This window comes from Cydia fagiglandana, chromosome 13 (genome assembly GCF_963556715.1).
Source record: "Cydia fagiglandana chromosome 13, ilCydFagi1.1, whole genome shotgun sequence".
Taxonomy (NCBI): Eukaryota; Metazoa; Arthropoda; class Insecta; order Lepidoptera; family Tortricidae; genus Cydia; species Cydia fagiglandana.
In genome coordinates this window covers 13,628,597-13,647,875 of record NC_085944.1, presented here as the reverse complement: position 1 = coordinate 13,647,875, position 19,279 = coordinate 13,628,597, and the positions used below count along the sequence as shown (strand labels likewise).

At 40.8% G+C, this 19,279-nt stretch overlaps 1 protein-coding gene across 1 annotated transcript in view; it reads right to left on the bottom strand.

The window, feature by feature from the left end:
* Positions 1 to 19,279, bottom strand: part of LOC134670351 (metabotropic glutamate receptor 2-like) — a 274,915-nt gene that overhangs the window by 15,770 nt on the left and 239,866 nt on the right. The window contains exons 8-13 of the mRNA XM_063528169.1: positions 16,363 to 16,466; positions 15,417 to 15,566; positions 12,089 to 12,222; positions 8,153 to 8,319; positions 6,297 to 6,455; positions 2,908 to 3,070 (exon numbers count right to left, since the gene is read on the bottom strand). Of these exons, the coding sequence (XP_063384239.1) occupies positions 2,908 to 3,070; positions 6,297 to 6,455; positions 8,153 to 8,319; positions 12,089 to 12,222; positions 15,417 to 15,566; positions 16,363 to 16,466 (877 nt within the window). The remainder of the gene's footprint in view (positions 1 to 2,907; positions 3,071 to 6,296; positions 6,456 to 8,152; positions 8,320 to 12,088; positions 12,223 to 15,416; positions 15,567 to 16,362; positions 16,467 to 19,279) is intronic.

Sequence of the window (19,279 nt, the reverse complement as noted above, 5' to 3'; positions counted from 1 at the left end):
AGTTCTTATCTCCATACTTTATGAAAGTGTGAATGTGTAATACCTTCCATTCATCATTCGCCTCTTCGTATACTACGATTTATACTCCAGAAAGAATATTGGACACTTTTAGCGGCACACGCTACGTGCAAATTCACTAGTGACTCGGATTCAAGAGTGACTCGTATTTCTAGTAGTTTTATATTGAATTAAGCCTTTTACGAAGCGTATTTCTATAGCAATAACTAGTTTTATGGACAAGTATCGCACTTGTGCATTGCCCAGCGCTGCAGTAGACATGGGCTTTTAACAAGTCGTGTCAAATGTCAGGTTTGATTTAAGGTACCTAATGTAGGTTCAGCCAGCAGAATTTTTGTAAAATCGTAGCGCTTTTTTAGATCATTATACTGGTACCAAAAACACGAATAGCAATCTTGAGGCCGTTCTTTAGTAAATTCATCGATTTGAAATCTGATTTAATAACTTAACGCATTCACTGCCAGGGGGCGTGGCCTAGGAACAAATTGTATAACGGTGAACGCACATGTGCGTCGGGGGCAGTGAATGTGTTAAGCTTGATCGAAAAAAATCACGAATAAAAACTGGTACAATTTTTGCACAAAAGCTATTAAGGTGGTTCGCCTAGGTTACTCAAAACTTAACTCTCGCTAGATGGCACCACTTTTGCAAAATTTCAGGTTTTATTTTTTTGTAAAATGGTCATGGTATTTGTATACTTAAAAGTATGTTTCGCGCACTCTTTAAATAAATATTGAACTATTAAAATAAACATTGAATACTTCATTGTGCAAAAACCACCTTTTTAATTCGACGGAGTGTTGCTGTCACGCTTTTTCCTACTATTACTCACACATGCAAACAGTGTTTCCGTGATCCTTGTAGTAGACAATTTCACACAACGTAAGTATGTTGCAATAGCGTAACGGTATGTTCGTGGAAATACGTGCAAGAGGATTGGGGTTCAAGACTGGTGCGAGTAGGTAATTTCTTTTTGTTTCTCCTTTGTGTTATCTTACCTTTAAACGAGCAATTATTATATATATGTTACTGTAAAAGCCCGAAGTACGGCAAAACCTAGGTTTTACCGATGCCGATCGGTAAAAGCCCGAAATGTTAAATCTTACTAGTTTACTTTGGGCTTTTACCAACACCGATATGGTAAATCCTAGGTCTTACCACGGCGACCGGTAAAGTTTGAATCATGCACTGATTCTTTAGATTATTAGATGAAAAGTAGGTAGGTTTGGATCTCCCGGTTCTGCTGAAGGTGAAAGAGAACTCTACTAGCCTGCATCGTGGCTAGGCACCCAGGTTTAGGTATAGTTAACTTTAAAACCGAATCTGCAGCTGGCCACTGTATTGGGTAATAGAAACGCGTTCCGTATGTGTTTCGCTTTCCAGATGACCAGGGTGCCTACCCAGGATGCCAATGGTGTACGCTCCGTAGCAAACGAAGCGCAACCGTGTCTGTCGCATTAATATGACAGAGTGATAGAGAGAGGTATTACCCTAACGTTCGCTACGGAGCGAACGACTGGCATCTTGGCTAGGCACCCAGATTTAGGTATAGTTAAGATTACCGCCGAATCTGCAGCTGGCCACTGTATTGAGTAATAGAAACGCGTTCCGTATGTGTTTCGCTTTCCAGATGACCAGGGTGCCTAGCCAAGATGCCAATGGTTTACGCTCCGTAGCGACCGAAGCGCAGCCGTGTCTGTCGCATTAATATGGCAGAGTGATAGAGAGAGGTATTACCCTAACGTTCGCTACGGAGCGAACGACTGGCATCTTGGCTAGGCACACAGATTTAAACGCTTTTTAAAAATCAAAAACTATTACTTATGAAAGCAGAAGAATATAAATGATCGTATTTGATTTATAATTGTTACATATTTGCCGTAACTTATTTTTAAAATGTGTTTTTCAATTAAAAGACACGTCAAGATTGTTTACCTTATTTCTAATGCTAAAAAAAACAAACTATAGTAATAATTGTGTTTTTCATTCATAGACAAAATCCATTATTTTTAACCACAGGAAATTTTATACATTTCTTTTTTATTGCAGTGAAGATGTCCTGATTGTAAAAATAAGAGAGATTAGGTAGAGTATAATTTCTAATTTTCTTTGTCAAAAATAAACGAATACGTGTAGCCCATACTTAATCAATCGATTTATGATGATAAGAAAAATTAAATAAAAATAAAAAAACAATACGAAATTTAGATGTAACAAAAATACAAAAAGTTATGTTCCAGCATACAATGACTGGGGATCGAACCGGGAATCTTTCGTTTGTAAGCAAAAAAGCGACTGTTTGCATAACACGCCATGATAGTTCTTAGCTAAGCTGACGAACTTCGGGTACTTATTCTCGCTTAGGTCAATTAAGTACCTGTCAAACGTCAAGTGTCAACAAAATTGCACTAAACATGACGGCACTCCAAATTCGCGCCGTGGTCAGCCCGGCAACGTCGGAAATGGTATGGCAACGTCGCAAATGTATCTGTACACGACATTTGTGACACACACATACGTAAAATTGATGAAGATTTAACTATGATTTTTGCATGATTTCTGTATGAAACATTGTTTTCCTGTTAATTTCGCGCAAACGAATATTCGAAGGAAGATAAATGCGGAAATATTTATGTACTAATAGTGTGTAGTTACTTAATGAGCTTTGATTGAATTTTGTATGAAAAGCGAACCACCTTAACATGAAAATTGCTCCTGAAAATGTCTTTCTTATTTTTGATCAAATTCATCGATTACTTTTGTTCTGTTAAAAATAACAATTCAATAACTACGATATACCTATCTGCGCTCCCGAGCATGCAGGGCTGATGCTCAAAAGACGCTAGTGTGGGGTGGTCCTAAACTGCCTTGTAAACCCGAGCACCATACCTGTATAGACACCAAGCCCGCACATATCGCGAGCTGCGAGCTAGGCGATATGAGGATAGGCCGCTTGGCCGAATGCTTGCTGGCGTTGAAGATGCGGGAGATGCGGTTCGTCTTCGTGAGCAGAGCGGCGTACACCACAGTGAAGCAGAAACCGGTGCCGAACCTGGGAATAAATAAATAAATATTATACGGACATTCTTACAATTACACAAATTGACTAAGTAACACGTTAAGCTCAACAAATCCTTAAATAAATAGAAAACATCCATGACTCAGGAACAAATATCTGTGCCCATCACACAAATGAATGCCCTTACCGGGATTCGAACCCAGGACCATCGGCTACGTAGGGAATGAACTTAGAAGTTTAGAGCAAAAAACAAGAATTACTATGGTAAATTTAGGTGTACCGCAGGGTAGTATTTTGGATCTCATTATTTTTCTTGTGCACAAAGATACCTTACTAAAGATATAATTCTTCAACCAAAAATGACACTTTTGTCACTGACAGATCAGTATCATATCGGAAACAGATCGTATACTAAAACTCGAATTGGCCTTTGGCCTGGCTATAAATGATGATTTTGATAATGATAACTCTTCATTAATATTTAAAATTCATACGATTTTTACGCGGAGGCTAGTGGCTGGGAATATCGAAAATCGTGATATTTAATCTACTGTATTGCCAGGTATTCATATTGCCGTCATTAATCCATAAAAATATAAGTGCGTACTTTAGATAGTGTCGCAATAAAGAAAGTCAAAGCTAACCGAAGTTATCTTTCCTTATTCTGTCACTTCGTTAAGCCGCATTAAAAAGGGTAGCTAGTTCATATATCATTATTTCCTTCATATAAAATATATTGCTTACATGACAGCGGTGAATTTATAGCCGAATGCCTAAAATATATACATTCGGTTGACAGGCATTATAACTTTTTTCTATTACGAAGACGTATAGCCAAAATTATGGAGAGATACAGGGTGTATTCATCAATATGCCAGTGACAGGAAACGTCAAATAAACTCGATCGCTTTGACTTTTGAATATGATAAAGCTGTAATGTAAACTCAGGTTACTTTGGGCCACAACATAGAATACAACTATTATTTGTCGAATTTAGACTGTCGTGAGGTGTTGTTTTATAAGGTGTATACCTACCTATTCACAAGCAATATTTTTGTAAAATATTGAGTATGTGATATATCTAAGCTTGAAAACAAATGTAATTATAAAAAAACAACGGGTTGCACTCCAGGAGTGCCGGCAGAAGTGAAAACTCAATGATATTGTAACTATCGGGTCACGTGTCCGTCTTACGTCTTACTAATTTTACGGTCACGTGACCTCTCGCGAGGTTTCATTTTTTCCCCATCACAAAAAGTGCACAGCGCCCCTAAAGAAGTTTTCACTTCAAAAAATACAATTAGGTACTGGTATACAAGCTATAGGTATATACTGGTAGTTATATAGCGTATATAGTGTCAAATAATGAAAAAGAAACTCAAGGAATTTTAAAAATTGAATATGCGTAAAACTTATCACTATGAAGTCAACCTGTTTATGCTAATCCCTGTTTTCCTTTTATAATGATATTGATATTTATTGAAATCAAATTTTACAGCATTACAGCTAACACCAATGCACTGTAAAATCAAGTAGTAATGTCACATTATTTACGTATTCAAGCACAGAGTCGGAGTATATTAGCATATTACCTATTCGCATTCTAAAGCATACGTGCTAATGCCTTCATATGTATGTATTCGTAGCGGAATTGGCTTTAGAACTGGGTGGGTAATCTTGACTATCAGCCTCACTAAGAGTTTGGAAACTAAGGCCTACTTGCACCATCCCTCTAATCCGGGGTTTAGCGGTTAAATCGTTAACCCAGTGTCAAATTGTACCGGTAATCATGGTAACTCCAGGTTTAATCAGTCAACCCCGGGTTAGTGGAATGGTGCAAGTGGCTCTAAAGCGAATAAAGTGCCTAACTAATCATGAGACATTTAAGAGAATATTTGGATTAATTTGATTTTCACTGATACGTGTAAAATTTCTACCGTTTTGCGCGTTGAAACTTGAATGTCATATTTGTCTTTTATGTTTTTGATATGTTTAATGAAATACCTAATTTAATTTAATTTAAATTATACCATATTTCTCCAACCAACCCCACAGTACGGCACCATTTCTTTTAACCTTTTCGTCACCGTGTCAGACACAAAAGCAATCACCAGGACGCCACGTCACTGAAGTGTAAAAACTTAAATTGAACTTTATGCCTATGCACTATAGGTCTATGTTGCTCTGTGGTCTGTGACCGATTAATCAGTCTTTGGCGTTGAACCTGCGGTGCGGATATATCGGTCATTGGTGTCCAAAAGGTTAAACATTTTACGTTAGAAACCTGTCTAAAAAGGTGACATTTCACACTTAAACTGTATTTTTACCTTAGGGGAAAATTTTATTTTAAAGTACCTTTGTATCCCAGTAAAACCCATGTTTATTCTGACTTTATTACACGAGAAATTAAGTAAATAACCAAATCATAATTCGATTTAAACTTGTAGATGGCGAGGGAAAGTTTAAAGTGGTTTCAGTCCCGTCCGGACTTTAGTATCTTTACTGCGTTGGTTTGGTTCAGGGATGTTGCGGATGCAGATTTTTTGACATCCGCAGATACGGATGCGGATATTTAAAGCCTCACATGCGCGGATGCGGATGTCAAGATTAGGTACTTAGAAAACACCAATAATTACATTTTTGGTATTTCTTATCAAAACGTTTAGTATTTGTGCAAGAATATAGGTACGTTATATTTAATAAACAGTAACTTGGCCGACTTTTCTGGAACTAGATGATTTTGTTATAGGTAATGACGAAATTACCTAGCACTTACGCCGCTAAGCTGTACCGATTTGTTCGACAGCCGCATCCGCATAAGCTCCGCATCGATTTTATGCGGATGTGGATGCAGATGCGGATGTTTGCAACATACCAGAGGTGCTGCCGCGAAAACCGAAATCCGCTAATTGCGGGATCTTTCTCCTTCACTCCAATGAAGACGTAATTAGAGTGACAGAGACAAATTCCCGCAAATTGCGGATTTCGATTTTCGCGGTTATAGCCTTGGTTTGGTTCAACTAGATTGGGGATGGGGGATTGGGTGAGGGTCTGTGTTCTGTCTTCAGGTAGTAAATAGTTTGGAGCAATATTACTTAAGAGTCGATCAGCGGGCGCACCACGGTTCCATTTTTATCGACTATCACTATGCGCGTCCCTTTCGCACTTACATACTTGTTAGAACGTGACAGGCATGGTGACAAGGGATAAAAACGCGACCGTGCTACGCCGCCAGGTATAATATCATCAACTAGTTTACCTTTGAATGGAGCACAGGATGTCCGTGGGACGGAAGACCAGCGCGAAGGTGACGAGGTAGCACATCAGTATGCCGGCGAGCAGGACGTACGATAGTTCCCTCCCGCTCGCGCGGACGACGGGCGTCGAACTGTGCCGCACCCACACACCACACACGAAACTGAAAGTGAAGGTTCAATTATGAGAGACGCTTCAATCGGCGAGCCAAATTGGCGTTTGCGTCCTGATTTGATCTGACAATCTAATCAGATTGGTGAAAAGTTGTACCGTCTGGACTGGGCTTAAAGATCAAATGCCGTTCCCGATGACCTAGCCAAGATGACAAACGCACATCGACAAACGCCAAATGAATAGAAAAGCCGGTCGAGTGCGAGTCAGACCTGCGCACGAAGGGTTCCGTACCATTACGAAAAAAACGGCAAAAATATCACTTTTGTTGTATGGGATCCCCACTTAAATATTTATTTTATTTTGTTTTTAGTACATATTTGTTGTCATAGCGGCAACAGAAATACATCATCTGTGAAAATTTCAACTGTCTGGCTGTCACGGTTCATGAGTTATAGCCTAGTGACAGACAGACGGACGGACAGACGGACAGCGGAGTCTTAGTAATAGGGCCCCGTTTTGACCCTTTGGGTACGGAATCCTAAAAATGTATCAGGATGACAAATTTTACGAAGAGTCTCGTGACTATTTCCATTCATTATTTTGGTAAGGTCCCGGGTATGTCCTTAAACAACGTCCAGGACCCGGGTATGTCCTTAAACCACGTCCAAGACCACCAGTGGACGGGCAGCAGCGTCCATCAAATTCGGTGTACTCGACTGCGATCGCCAACCCGCCTGCCAAGCGTGGCGATTATGGCATTCACCCTAAGGGGGAGGCCTATGTTCAGCAGTGGACGTCTTATGGCTGAGACGATGATGATAATGATGATTTAGGTGAGTTTCGATTGGCGTTTGTCATCTTCTCTAGGCCCCCTGAGGTGAAAGGGTGAGGTGAATTGTTTAAGAGTTTAAACCACCCACAGACCAACACCAAAATGCAGCCAGAATTTTGAAAGAGATACGCATCAGCATAGCCTTGCCACAAACGTCTAAACTTACCCCGCTTAAGCTCAGACAGTTGACGCGATTTCAAGTTATAACTAGTTTCGGTGTTTGAACTAAATGTTGTATACCTACCAAGATGCACACAAGAAAATGGTCGCATATATGCCTCGGGTATATAAGTTGGCATGCAGGTGGATAATAGCGTGTGACTATATATAATTATATTTCGCAGGTTTGTGTGTTAGGTTGCGTACCATGCAGGTGGTAGGTACGTACAGGAGTTGGAAGGGGTAGACCTCGGCGGACTTTCTCTGATCAAATCCTGAAGAAAGACCAGGCCAAGAGCACCCTAAATCGGTGAGCATGTATGAGGAATGTTATGAAAGTGAAGGAAGCGAAAGGTGTGTCAGGATCGTAGCAAGTGGAAATCCGTGGTATCTGCCTACTCCTCCGGGAAAAAGGCGTGACTATATGTGTGTTACGTACCTACGCTGACTAAGATACCAACAAAAGAGGACGACATAGCTCCGAAATACCCCAGGCGGAGTCAGGTCGCAGATATGCCTCGGGTATCATGCAGTGTGCATAAAGGTGCATAAAGTGTCAGATAGGATGACCCGAATACAGTATTGTATACGTACGCTGTGACCAAGATGCTAACAGAAGAGAACGACATAGCACCAATAATTTATAGCCCAGGCAGAATCGGGCCGCAGATATGCCTCGGCTATTGGCATACAGTGCGTCCTAGAGTCCTCGTAGGGTCGGACAGGGCGACCCGATTACAGTGTGTTATACGTACGCTGTGACCAAGATGCCAACAGAAGAGAACGACATTGCCCCAATAGCCCATGCAGAATCAGGTCGCAGATATGCCTCGGGTATTGGCATACAGTGTGTCCTAGTAGGGTCGGGTAGTGTGCCTCGGCTGCATACGACGCACGCCGTCTCGACCTCTGGTGAACGTATCTGATGGAAAGTTAGAATAGGTTAGCAATGTATGTGTGAATTAGTAACTACTTAATCTTGCTACCGCCAAAAATCCTCACCCTTAGGAGTCGTGACGTTACGCTACTAGCACAAATTAATAACGCTTATTAGTGTTAAAGCTACGCTATTAAGGTTAGCTTTATGCTTTGAAGTAGGGTTAGCGCTACTTGCACTATCCCACTAACCCGAGGTTAACCAGTTAAACCATTAACCCAGTGTCAATTTGTACTGGTAACCATGGTAACTCCTGGTTTAACCGTTTAACCCTGGGTTAGTGGGATGGTGTAAGTGACCCTTAATGTATCAATGATGTTGTGTGCGTGGCATTTTGAATATTTATGACAAATGAGGAATGACTTTTCAAAAGGGCTTATTTTGTATGGTGTCCATAGAGGAATAAGCCTAGGCCATCCAAATTGAAGTTATTAAACACAAAAGGGGCGTATTTACCCTAGGGCCATCATGGGCACATGCCGCCCAGCGTCTTGCTTTTTGTTTTTCTTCCTTGACTTTTGGGGCGGCGAAACTTATTGGCCAGGGGCGCAAAATTTCAAAATACTCCCCCACAAATATGTAACAACATTGCATGCCGTAAAATGGAAACCTATTGTGAGAGGGGAACGTGGTATATTATTAAAGTTTTTATAAGAACTTAGAGACAACTTGTTAAATGAGCTTGCCTCCACAGGGAGTAGTGCTGTGTTGGTCGTTAAGGCTGCATTTACCGGAAACTACGAGCAAGGTGGAAATATTCTATGCACGTATAAAAAGTCACTAGGGGACCATAGAATAACTTGCTGCTAACTTAGACGAGCGATAGTTTGTAAGGTCAGGCTCCTATTTCACCAACGTGACAGGTGCGACAATTCGACAAGTCTCATTCATGCTGACGTCACAGGCATCCATGGGCTACGGTTATCGCTTACCATCGGGCGGGCCGTATTCCTGTTTGTCACCATCATTGTGTTATTTACAATAACTTTATTATATCGGCAAAAAACGGGTACTAACCTTGCGATGTTTATGATGATAATGATGACAATTGTCACAAGATTTCAAAGAACTTTCGGTAATTATTGACAGTAAATGAGTTCTGTGTCGAAATTTCGTGACAATTGTCGTATTTCTTGTAACAATTGTCATTAGCTTCGCAAAATTAAGTACTTTATTAACTGGCTATATAGTGGACTTTTTTTTTAAATTAACATGTTGGTGGCAAACAACCACACCGCCCGTCTGATGGTAAGTGGTTACCGTAGCCTATGGAGGCCTGTGACGTCAGTAACAGTGATGTCGACAATTAGCCCCATGCGTGATTTTATTTTAATTTTTCAAATCATTATTTACATCGTTTGAACACCGGAAAATATAAAAATTCTGTTATAAAGTTTCCCATTATTTTATTAAAAAATATTTAAAATGTTGAAAAATTTTGAGCGGTTGAAACGCTCATAATTTTTGGCGCGAATTCTTGATGACGCGATGACGTCACGCGTTGGATCGTGAACTAACTGACGTTTGTTATTATTTACTGTTCTATGAAACTTATGCAAGCAACTCCGCTCTTTCTGTGTTTATTCGTTGTATTGTTGTTAATAACATGGAAAAACCTAAAAAAACATTTTATACTTCTAATAGGTATTGTTTAGTACCAATGTGTAGAAACACTACCATGAATGCACCCGAGAAAACATTTTTTGACGTGCCAAGAGATGCGAAAGTACGCAAACGATGGTGTAAACTTATGAAAAGAGGAAAACTAAACCCCAAAACTACTTTTCATTGTTGTAACATTACAACAATGTTGATACATACATGGTCGTAAAACGTTACTCGTCCTTTGCGTTTTCAAAGCAAAATATACATACACAGTTTATAGGTTATTTATTATGGTAACTATACATTTGCTATCACTTTGAGCTTTACACACACACATAGTAAAATTCATTATATTATTATATTTACCTTTCAGCTTTCTTTCCTTTCATCTCAGCGGAAACGAAATTTTTAATTTTGGCGAAATATGCAGACATCATGAAAGCATCTACATATGTGTTGTAGATTGTCCGATTGCGCTTTGACAAACCCGCTGTCCGTCATCGTCTCGGTGGCGTCGTTTTATTTGATATATACTTATATTTTCTATTTCACTTAAATTTCCACCGCTTTGTTGTTTGGATATTTTGCATTGATAAAATTGAAATAGCGCGCTTTGAGTATCCCGTGCGCATGACAATGACAAATCAGATGACAGCACTAACCGTTCAGATACTTACAAAGTTTCATGGTCATAAAAATTATAAATGAAAGATATCTTTATTATTCATGTTTTCAGAAACATCACATGCAGTGTATTGGATCTAATATGGGGTCACATGCTTAATGCGTAAATAAAATGACACTAAACTCAACGAGTGACGTCACGTGACGTTTTGACCAATGGCGTTGCGTTTCGTTCACTAGCTTTTCGCGGGCAAATTTTTGTACTTTTTATTTATTATTTTAAACAATTCAATGATAATTTAATAACGGAAATGCATTTGTAACATGATATAATAGTAACAATCATCCGAATAAAAAATATTTGAATGAAATTTAAACTTCATGCATGAAGCCAATTGCCGGACCTGTCACGTTGGTGAAATAGGGGCCAGGTGGGATAAGACACTGGGGCAAGAGTAACACTTGTAGGGAATCCCCATACTGGGGCCCGATTTTTGAATTTTGACCGCTCTATTTCGTGTATTTCGTTCAATAAGTAATATCTCCACTAACTGGCGTTTAAATTCTACTAATAGAATTGAAAACGAGTGGTCAATACCACTCGATTTGAAATTTCTATCGCTGGTATTTCAAAAATTAGCAGTCTCCGTTTTCCACCGATTGTCGGGTGCCGAAATAGAGCGATCGGAATTCAAAAATCGGCCCCCTGTTACTATTGCCCCGAGTAAAATAAACTACATATGTTTGCCTTAACCCATCCGACATTAATACATACAAGGAGTTAAAATTGTTAAAAATATGACTGCTTAAAATGCAATGTACATATATAGGATGCTTGCATCAGTCCTTGGGCCAAATTCGACACGTACAACTGTCAGATTTCGCATCCACGTCAAATCAACAGTTGATTTTATCGCATACTGAGTTATGATTCCATCAACGGTGGATAATATCATTTGGTACAACCAAAACTCCACTCTAAACTAAGGGTGGTTCGGTTTGGTTTGCTTGTCACCCTAACTGTGGATTGTTAATGTCAAATTTTGACATTGTACGTATTCGAGAACTTATGATTTTTCCCACATCAACGGGATATCAACACGATACGTCAAACGTTGCTTGTCGAATAGGGGTCCTTATCTTACCGCGCGATTTAAGTCGTGACTTTGTACCTCATTCTATTTAGTCTGCTTTAGGAGCCATTTGAGGGTAGATTTTGTTTACTTTTATTTTAATACCTAAAGATACAGAGTATAGCCGTGGGCGAAGTCGGATCTGCGAGGAACTTTTCTTTCAATGTGTACCTATTCTCAATGTAACAAAAAGGGTTGACTTCGCCCACGCCTATAGTCCGACCACTTAAATGTGTCCTCGCCTGCGCGGTACGGGGGCGACGGGGTAGGACGACTAAGGGTGGCGGGGAAGGTGCGGGCGGCAGGCGTACGGCTCATTTAAGCAGCGGTCGGTTTATTTCCACGCAACTGACTAAGGTTTAAAGTACTCTGGGGTGTTACGGTATGTTTACCTCGTACTGCGTGCAGTTGAAGCAGTGCCAGCAGCAGCTCTCTCCCTCTACGTACTGCTTGGCCTGTCCTAGCTCGCACTCAGCACTGCACACGGACTCGGGGGGCCGACGAGAGTCCAACTTGAATTGGATTTCTGTTGGAACGGAAAAAAGTTATTAAGGTCAATACGGACAAAAGTGGCTGCGCTATAAGCATGGCTGGTGTTCACACTGGGGCCGGTTTACGCATTTACACATTGATGTTTGTGGCGAGTTTATACATTTTCTATTTCCTACTTGCCTTTAGTGGAAAATGTATGAACTTTCACTTAACACTGATCAATGTATAAACACATTGATTAGTGTATAAACAGGCCCCTGTATGAAGGCCAACCACACTTATCCCGTAGTCACACTTATCTGTATTGACTTTACTATATTCTACTGATGAGAAAGGAGTTGTAAAGACAGAATAACGCTGAACGCTCATCATCATTTTCATCTCAGCCATAAGACGTCCACTGCTGAATATATGCCTCCCCCTTCGACCTTTATACGTGCCGGTTGGAAGCGACCCGCATACAGCGTCTTCCGGCGACCTTAACAAGGTCGTCTGTCCATCTTGTGGGTGGACGTCCTACGCTGCGCTTGCTAGTCCGTGGTCTCCACTCGAGCACTTTTCGACCGCTCACTGACTATCAAACTACAGTGTCTAGATAGTAGCTGCAACTCTGTATTACAATAGTACTTTCTTACATGTTCTGGAAGAAACCTAGAGCATACAGGAAACCATTCTAATAAAATAGAAAGTGTAAAAACATAAGGTATTGCGGCTCTTACTCCGCAAGATTGTGCCTGAACCACTTCGATTCTATGAAGTGGAACGTAGATAGGTACCTACTATCCATTTGCACAGCGCAAGTAATAGCAGAATAGATTCAAAAACAGTAGTCTAACTTGGGACAAAATTACAGGTACTTACAAGCTTTTTCGCCAAACTAGTTCGTAAAGACTCCTTATTCTTCAAAAACTGATCAGGGCGTCGCATTTTATCCACAAAAGTACCTAATTTGAATCATATTTTGAGTTGTTTCCTTAATTTATGTTGGCTGGTAATATTGGCGCAATGTCAAAAGTGCAAGGAGCTGCAGCAATATGTGACTATACTTTCTACAATAGTTCTTTCTATAATTGATAAAGCACCACTTTTTAGAATTTGCAAGAACGAGCAGTCATTTACGTCCGAGATTTCGGGAACGAGAATTAAGTATGCCTAATAAATTTTAGGAGTAACATTACTGTTTTCAGTCCTTATACTGTGGTAATTATCTACTATCTGGTTCCCATTTATCGAATAGGACGTGTTCACACTTTTCTACAGATTCTGTTAACGTTAGTGCACCCGACCTACATTTCTGCAGAGCATGGATAAATCTAGATTCTCTAGAGTGTGTGCAAACAGAAGTAGGACTGCAATTTAATTTGTAGAGCAAATATTAAGAGGATAGAGGAAAGCTTTTGATTTATCTTTAGAGACGTCATATATCTTTCCGCCATATTCGTACACCGTAGAAGAGAATAGAACAGAATTAATTGATAAATTTTTCGCAAAAACTATATCTTATTATGTATATTGAATTTATAGTAGTCTAGGTAGGGTTACCATAACTAGTAGTCTAGGTAGGGTTACCATATGCAAACATGGAATATACTGACAAAAGTCCGGACACCGGCTTCAAAATCCTGACATTTCCTGGACGATCATATGAATCATACCCCCAACTCTGTCGAAGTTTTTTTTACCTTTTAACTTTATTAAACACTTTGTTTAACCAAGAAAACTTTGAGGAGTATTTTGAACTTAAAATTGGCCCGAGAGGCAGTTGTTCCGTCTCTCTGGTTCAGAAATACTACAGCATAACCTTCCCTATCCTCTGCCCAGCTCTGACCGTAGCTAGCCTTTAAAATGTCTAGTTGAGGTTTCTAAAAAACTTTGACACTCGCTGTGGAATCAACTGTTTCCCGCGGTATTACCGGACCTCAAACCTCCAAAAAAGAGCGTACTTCCATCTCATCTCAAAGGGGTTGCGTGTGTCCATGGGTGTCGGTAATCGCTTACCATCATGCAATTCGTCTGCTCGTTTCGCTCCTGTATAAAAAAATCCCCTCGCAATCCTGACAAAGGACCAAAAAAGGGAAATCCTAACGTATGGCAACCCTAACTTTAGGTACAGTGCCAAAAATAATGTCCAACCTGTTTTTACAGTTCAATTGCCTTCATTAACATGCAAGAAATACACGCGTATTTTACCATTTTCCCGTTCCAATTGTTCCAAATAACAAAATGTGACTTTTTGCTTTAACGGCGTTCAAAAGCGATAGCAATTTTTCTTTTTAACGATGCAACGTTGTTAATGAGAGAGGGATCTTACTTTTTAATTGTTTGGCGTTTCTAAAAGCATATTCGATTTTGAACCGTAATGCTTTCCGTTTAGATGCGCTTTTTACTTTGAATATGTCTCTGTTGTCAACGGGTTAATATATGGGCAACTCAGTATGACTAACGTACGAGTTTTAACAAGCATAGGTAATTATCGTAAAAAGCATTTTCTATGTCATTTAGAAAAGTGGAGATTCTTAATTCGACTGCATAAATACAGGTACCCTCCGACCTTGAGCCAGAGGCAGTTGCCTCTGGAGACCTGCATGAAGAGTTTGTTGTAGCTTACCGTCCAGTTACTCTCCGGCCTTGAGCCAGCGGTAGTTTCCCCTGGAGACCTCTTGAATAGTATGTTGTAGCTCCAGCTCTTACCGTCCAGGTCCAGCTGTAGCTCCCCGTCCAGGTACTCTCCGACCTTGAGCCAGCGGTAGTTGCCCCTGGAGACCTCTTGAAGAGTATGTTGTAGCTCCAGCTCTTACCGTCCAGGTCCAGCTGCAGCTCCCCGTCCAGGTACTCTCCGACCTTGAGCCAGTGGTAGTTGCCCCTGGAGACCTGCTTGAAGAGTATGTTGTAGCTCCAGCTCTTACCGTCCAGGTCCAGCTGTAGCTCCCCGTCCAGGTACTCTCCGACCTTGAGCCACCGGTTGTTGCCCCTGGAGACCTGCTTGAAGAGTATGTTGTAGCTCCAGCTCTTACCGTCCAGGTCCAGCTGTAGCTCCCCGTCCAGGTACTCTCCGACCTTGAGCCACCGGTTGTTGCCCCTGGAGACCTCTTGAAGAGTATGTTGTAGCTCCAGCTCTTACCGTCCAGGTCCAGCTGTAGTTCCCCGCCCAGGTACTCTCCGACCTTGAGCCAGCGGTAGTTGCCCCTGGAGACCTCTTGAAGAGTATGTTGTAGCTCCAGCTCTTACCGTCCAGGTCCAGCTGTAGCTCCCCGTCCAGGTACTCTCCGACCTTGAGCCAGCGGTAGTTGCCTCTGGAGACCTGCTTGAAGTGTAGAATGTTGTAGCGCGCCGGGCCGTCCCCGTTGCCATCGAAGCGGAACTCGTCGCCGCTTAGACCTGCACAAGAGTCTGAATTTAAGTCATATTCCAAATATCGATGATAAGCTTGATAAGATATACCTAATGAAATATTTGTAAAAAAAACATTTTTGGTGCAAGCTTTTATCGCCGACTATACTTATTTATGATAACGGCGACTCATCACACGCAGTGCAAGTGTTATTACCTCATAATTTCATAGATGTTTGATGTTTGACGTTTAAAATATCATTTGCACTACATGTGCTATAAAAACCGTAGCAGACATATATCTTGTTCTAACTCTAGCATCTGTCCATCCCATACATTTTTACTATTTGTATGGCGTTTGGAGATGTACCTACCTACGAATTGTACGATTGTCATCTATAGATAGGCCCCGCTATGGATACAATTTTTTTTTATATTTATAGTTTCATAAAAATCTCTCGCCTGGTCGGTATTTTTGTTTAAGAATGTGTTGGAACTTCTTATATAAATTCAACGCAAACTAAACAATTAAAAGAAAAAGCTAAAAGCTTTTAAATTGAATCGACTTTTCTCGAGCGGGTTTTTATTTAATCTGGATTATCCACAATCAATAAATCGATCTTCTAAGTGCCAATTAGACCAACGGAGAACTTATAGATTAGACAAATCCACATTATGTTCACGTTCATTTCAGATTACTTTGTTATTCCATTTGAGTAAAATCTCGAACATTAGGAAATTTATCAGGAGACACTCATAGAGGTCTCTATCTTGTGGAAAGAATTTCAACAACGCAGCCTACTTAATATTAACTACTTAATACTAAAATGCCTTTAATACTTGCCAGTAAACTCCACTTTTCTCAAAAAGCGCAAGAGTTCCGAACCGCTGGCAGGCCTCATGGCCTCGCATAGGCCTGGTCTGCCGCAAACCTCGGCGTGCATGTCTCTGGAACAAGCAAAACAGAACTTTAGTTGGGCAATACGAGTAAAATAAAGTCATGTGATGTACCTCATTGAACTCGTTAAGGGCTACGTAGCCAAAGTGGAAATTTATATAATAATAATAATAAAATCGTTTATTTCGACCAACTTAGGATCATATTCATTGACATATTATAATGAAAATTAAGATTAAAATTAAATTGACTAAATTTACATTAAAATTAAAATAAATTATAATAAATTAAATTAAAGCATTATATTCTAACTTATACATACTAACACAACAAACAATAAGAGCCTTAGAGAGGCTTGGACACCAGCACGTGAATCATATGACAGTGATTCAGGTACTGGCAGTCAAACCTCTCTGCGAACGCCCTCAAGATGCCGTTGGCACTAGCCCGCACTCTGCGCACCAGGGATGTGCAGCGTTTCCTCATTGTGGTGTAGAAACAGTCTACTCTGGCCTCCGCGAACATCCCCGACGCACTACAAAAACGAGGTAGTCCCATCAGCACCCTGAAGGCATTATTATATTGTATACGAAGAGCGTTGTACTGCTTTTGCGTATAGCACGCCCACAGATAAGCAGTGTAAAAGGTAGTACAGAAAGCTCTAAAAAGAGTCTTTTTCACCTCAGTGGAGCAACTAACAAATCTGCGGGCCACCATATTCGCTCTAACACACAACGCTCTCCGTTCCCTTTCAATGTCAGCATCATCTTTCAAGTCAGAGGTTACTACATGCCCAAGGTATTTGAAACGGTCCACCCTATTAAGTGGAGTTCCGTTTAACTTAATAGGAGGTACTGGTGGTAGTTTTTTACCTCTAACTTGAAAGACCATGCATTCAGATTTCTTGACATTATATTTCAAACCGTGACTGATTGCATATTTCTCACATATATTTATGAGCTTCGCCAAACCACAAGGAGAGGCACTCAGCAGCACCATATCGTCTGCATAGCTTATGTTATTCAGACAAGTATCGCCAATGTGGCATCCGACAGTAGTGCTGCTGAGCTCCTCTAAAAGTGCGTTGATATACAGGTTGAAGAGCTTGGGCGAGGTCACCCCTCCCTGCCTCACCCCGCACTCCAACCTGTATGGCTCCGAATAAGCGCTTGACCATCGTACTACATTCCTCTGGTTTAGGTACCAGTATTTAAACATTCTACACAGCTCAACCGGCATTTTCGTGTTCCTTAACTTCCGCCAGAGGACGTCGTAGTTGACGAGGTCAAACGCCTTCGATAAGTCAAGGAAGCATGCATAAATACATGTGCCTCTCTCTGTGTAGTGCTTGACAGTCTCCTTAAGACACAATATGGCAGTTTCCGTAGAGAGTCCAGGCCTGAAACCGAATTGATTTTGATGTATATCAAGGTACTTGTCCAATTGTGTACCAAGCAGACTGTCCAGCACTTTAGCTACCACTGTCGCTAGCGAGATCGGTCTGTAGTTGTTTTTATCACCTACATCACCACCCTTATCCTTGACAATTGGTACTACCACAGTCCTCATCATTGCCTCGGGTAAGTACGCGTGACTAATGCAGAGGTTGTACAACAGAGCGAGTACCCTCGGCAAGTGAGGGCCTGCATTCCTCAAGTGTTCAATACTGAGGCCATCGTGACCAGGAGATTTTCCACGCGACATAGATTTTAAAACCGCAGCAACATCTTTCGCTGTAAATCTAGTTTTAATCTCCTGGTCACTCAACTCATCCTCCAGTAATGAACATGTCAACTTTAAGGGTGACGCCACAGTAAACTGTTTTTGAAATAGACTGGCTATACACTTATGCTCACTAATGCCCTCAATACTCGCAGGAAGGCCAGGTTTACTGTTTAGGTTCTTCGTGGCTTTCCAGAACCCACGAAAGTCACGCTTAGAATGATGAGATGCAAGGATATCCATCCTTATCTGGTCAGCGTGTTTTTGACACCATTTCAGTTTCGCTTTAAAAATACCTCGGCTTCTCTGCATCTCATCATAATAATAACCTGACTCCGGTCTCCCATACCAATTCCACAACCTAAACTTCTCCCGGGCCTCCCTGTGGGCCTCACCTACATGTTCGTTCCAGCCAATTACAGTTTTCCTTTTCTGTGAGCGTTTTAGTGTATAACTCCTCGAGGCGGCATCGCATAAAATATTAATTACATTGCTATATAGATTGTCAATAAGTTTTTTGTGACTAGCCTCATAACAATGACTATCACAACACTTGCTAAACTCGCACGGGAAATCAATGTTACTAAGTCCCTTCTGACAGATCTTGGAATATAAACTAATTTGTTCGGGTTTCCTCTCTCCCCACCTCACTCTGTCAGTCATCAGTTTGACGTTACGGTCACACACATTTACTATTCCTATATCTAGATTACACTCTATACACAAAGGAAAATGATCAGACCACAGTACATCATATTGTATATTAATATTAATTATACTCTTAGTAGCGTGCTTTGTAGTCAAGATGTGGTCCAACCACCTTTTAGACCCATTTGCCTCACTAATAAAACTATACGTTCCCGAGTCTAACCCCAATATGTCAATATCCGCACATTTCCAGTCCTGCTCGCGGCAAAAGTCCAACATCTCCGTATAAAACAGTTCATTAGGGTGAGCATTAAAATCGCCTAATATATATGCTAACTCAATGTCCTCGTTATCTATAATCGCACTCACCAGTGATAGGCAGTCTGTGAAATCCACTAAGTTGACTACTTTGTCCGTCGGCATATACACACTACACACTAGGAACGATTTTTCAGCTATAGTAATACGCACAGCACACACACGCGGGTTATCA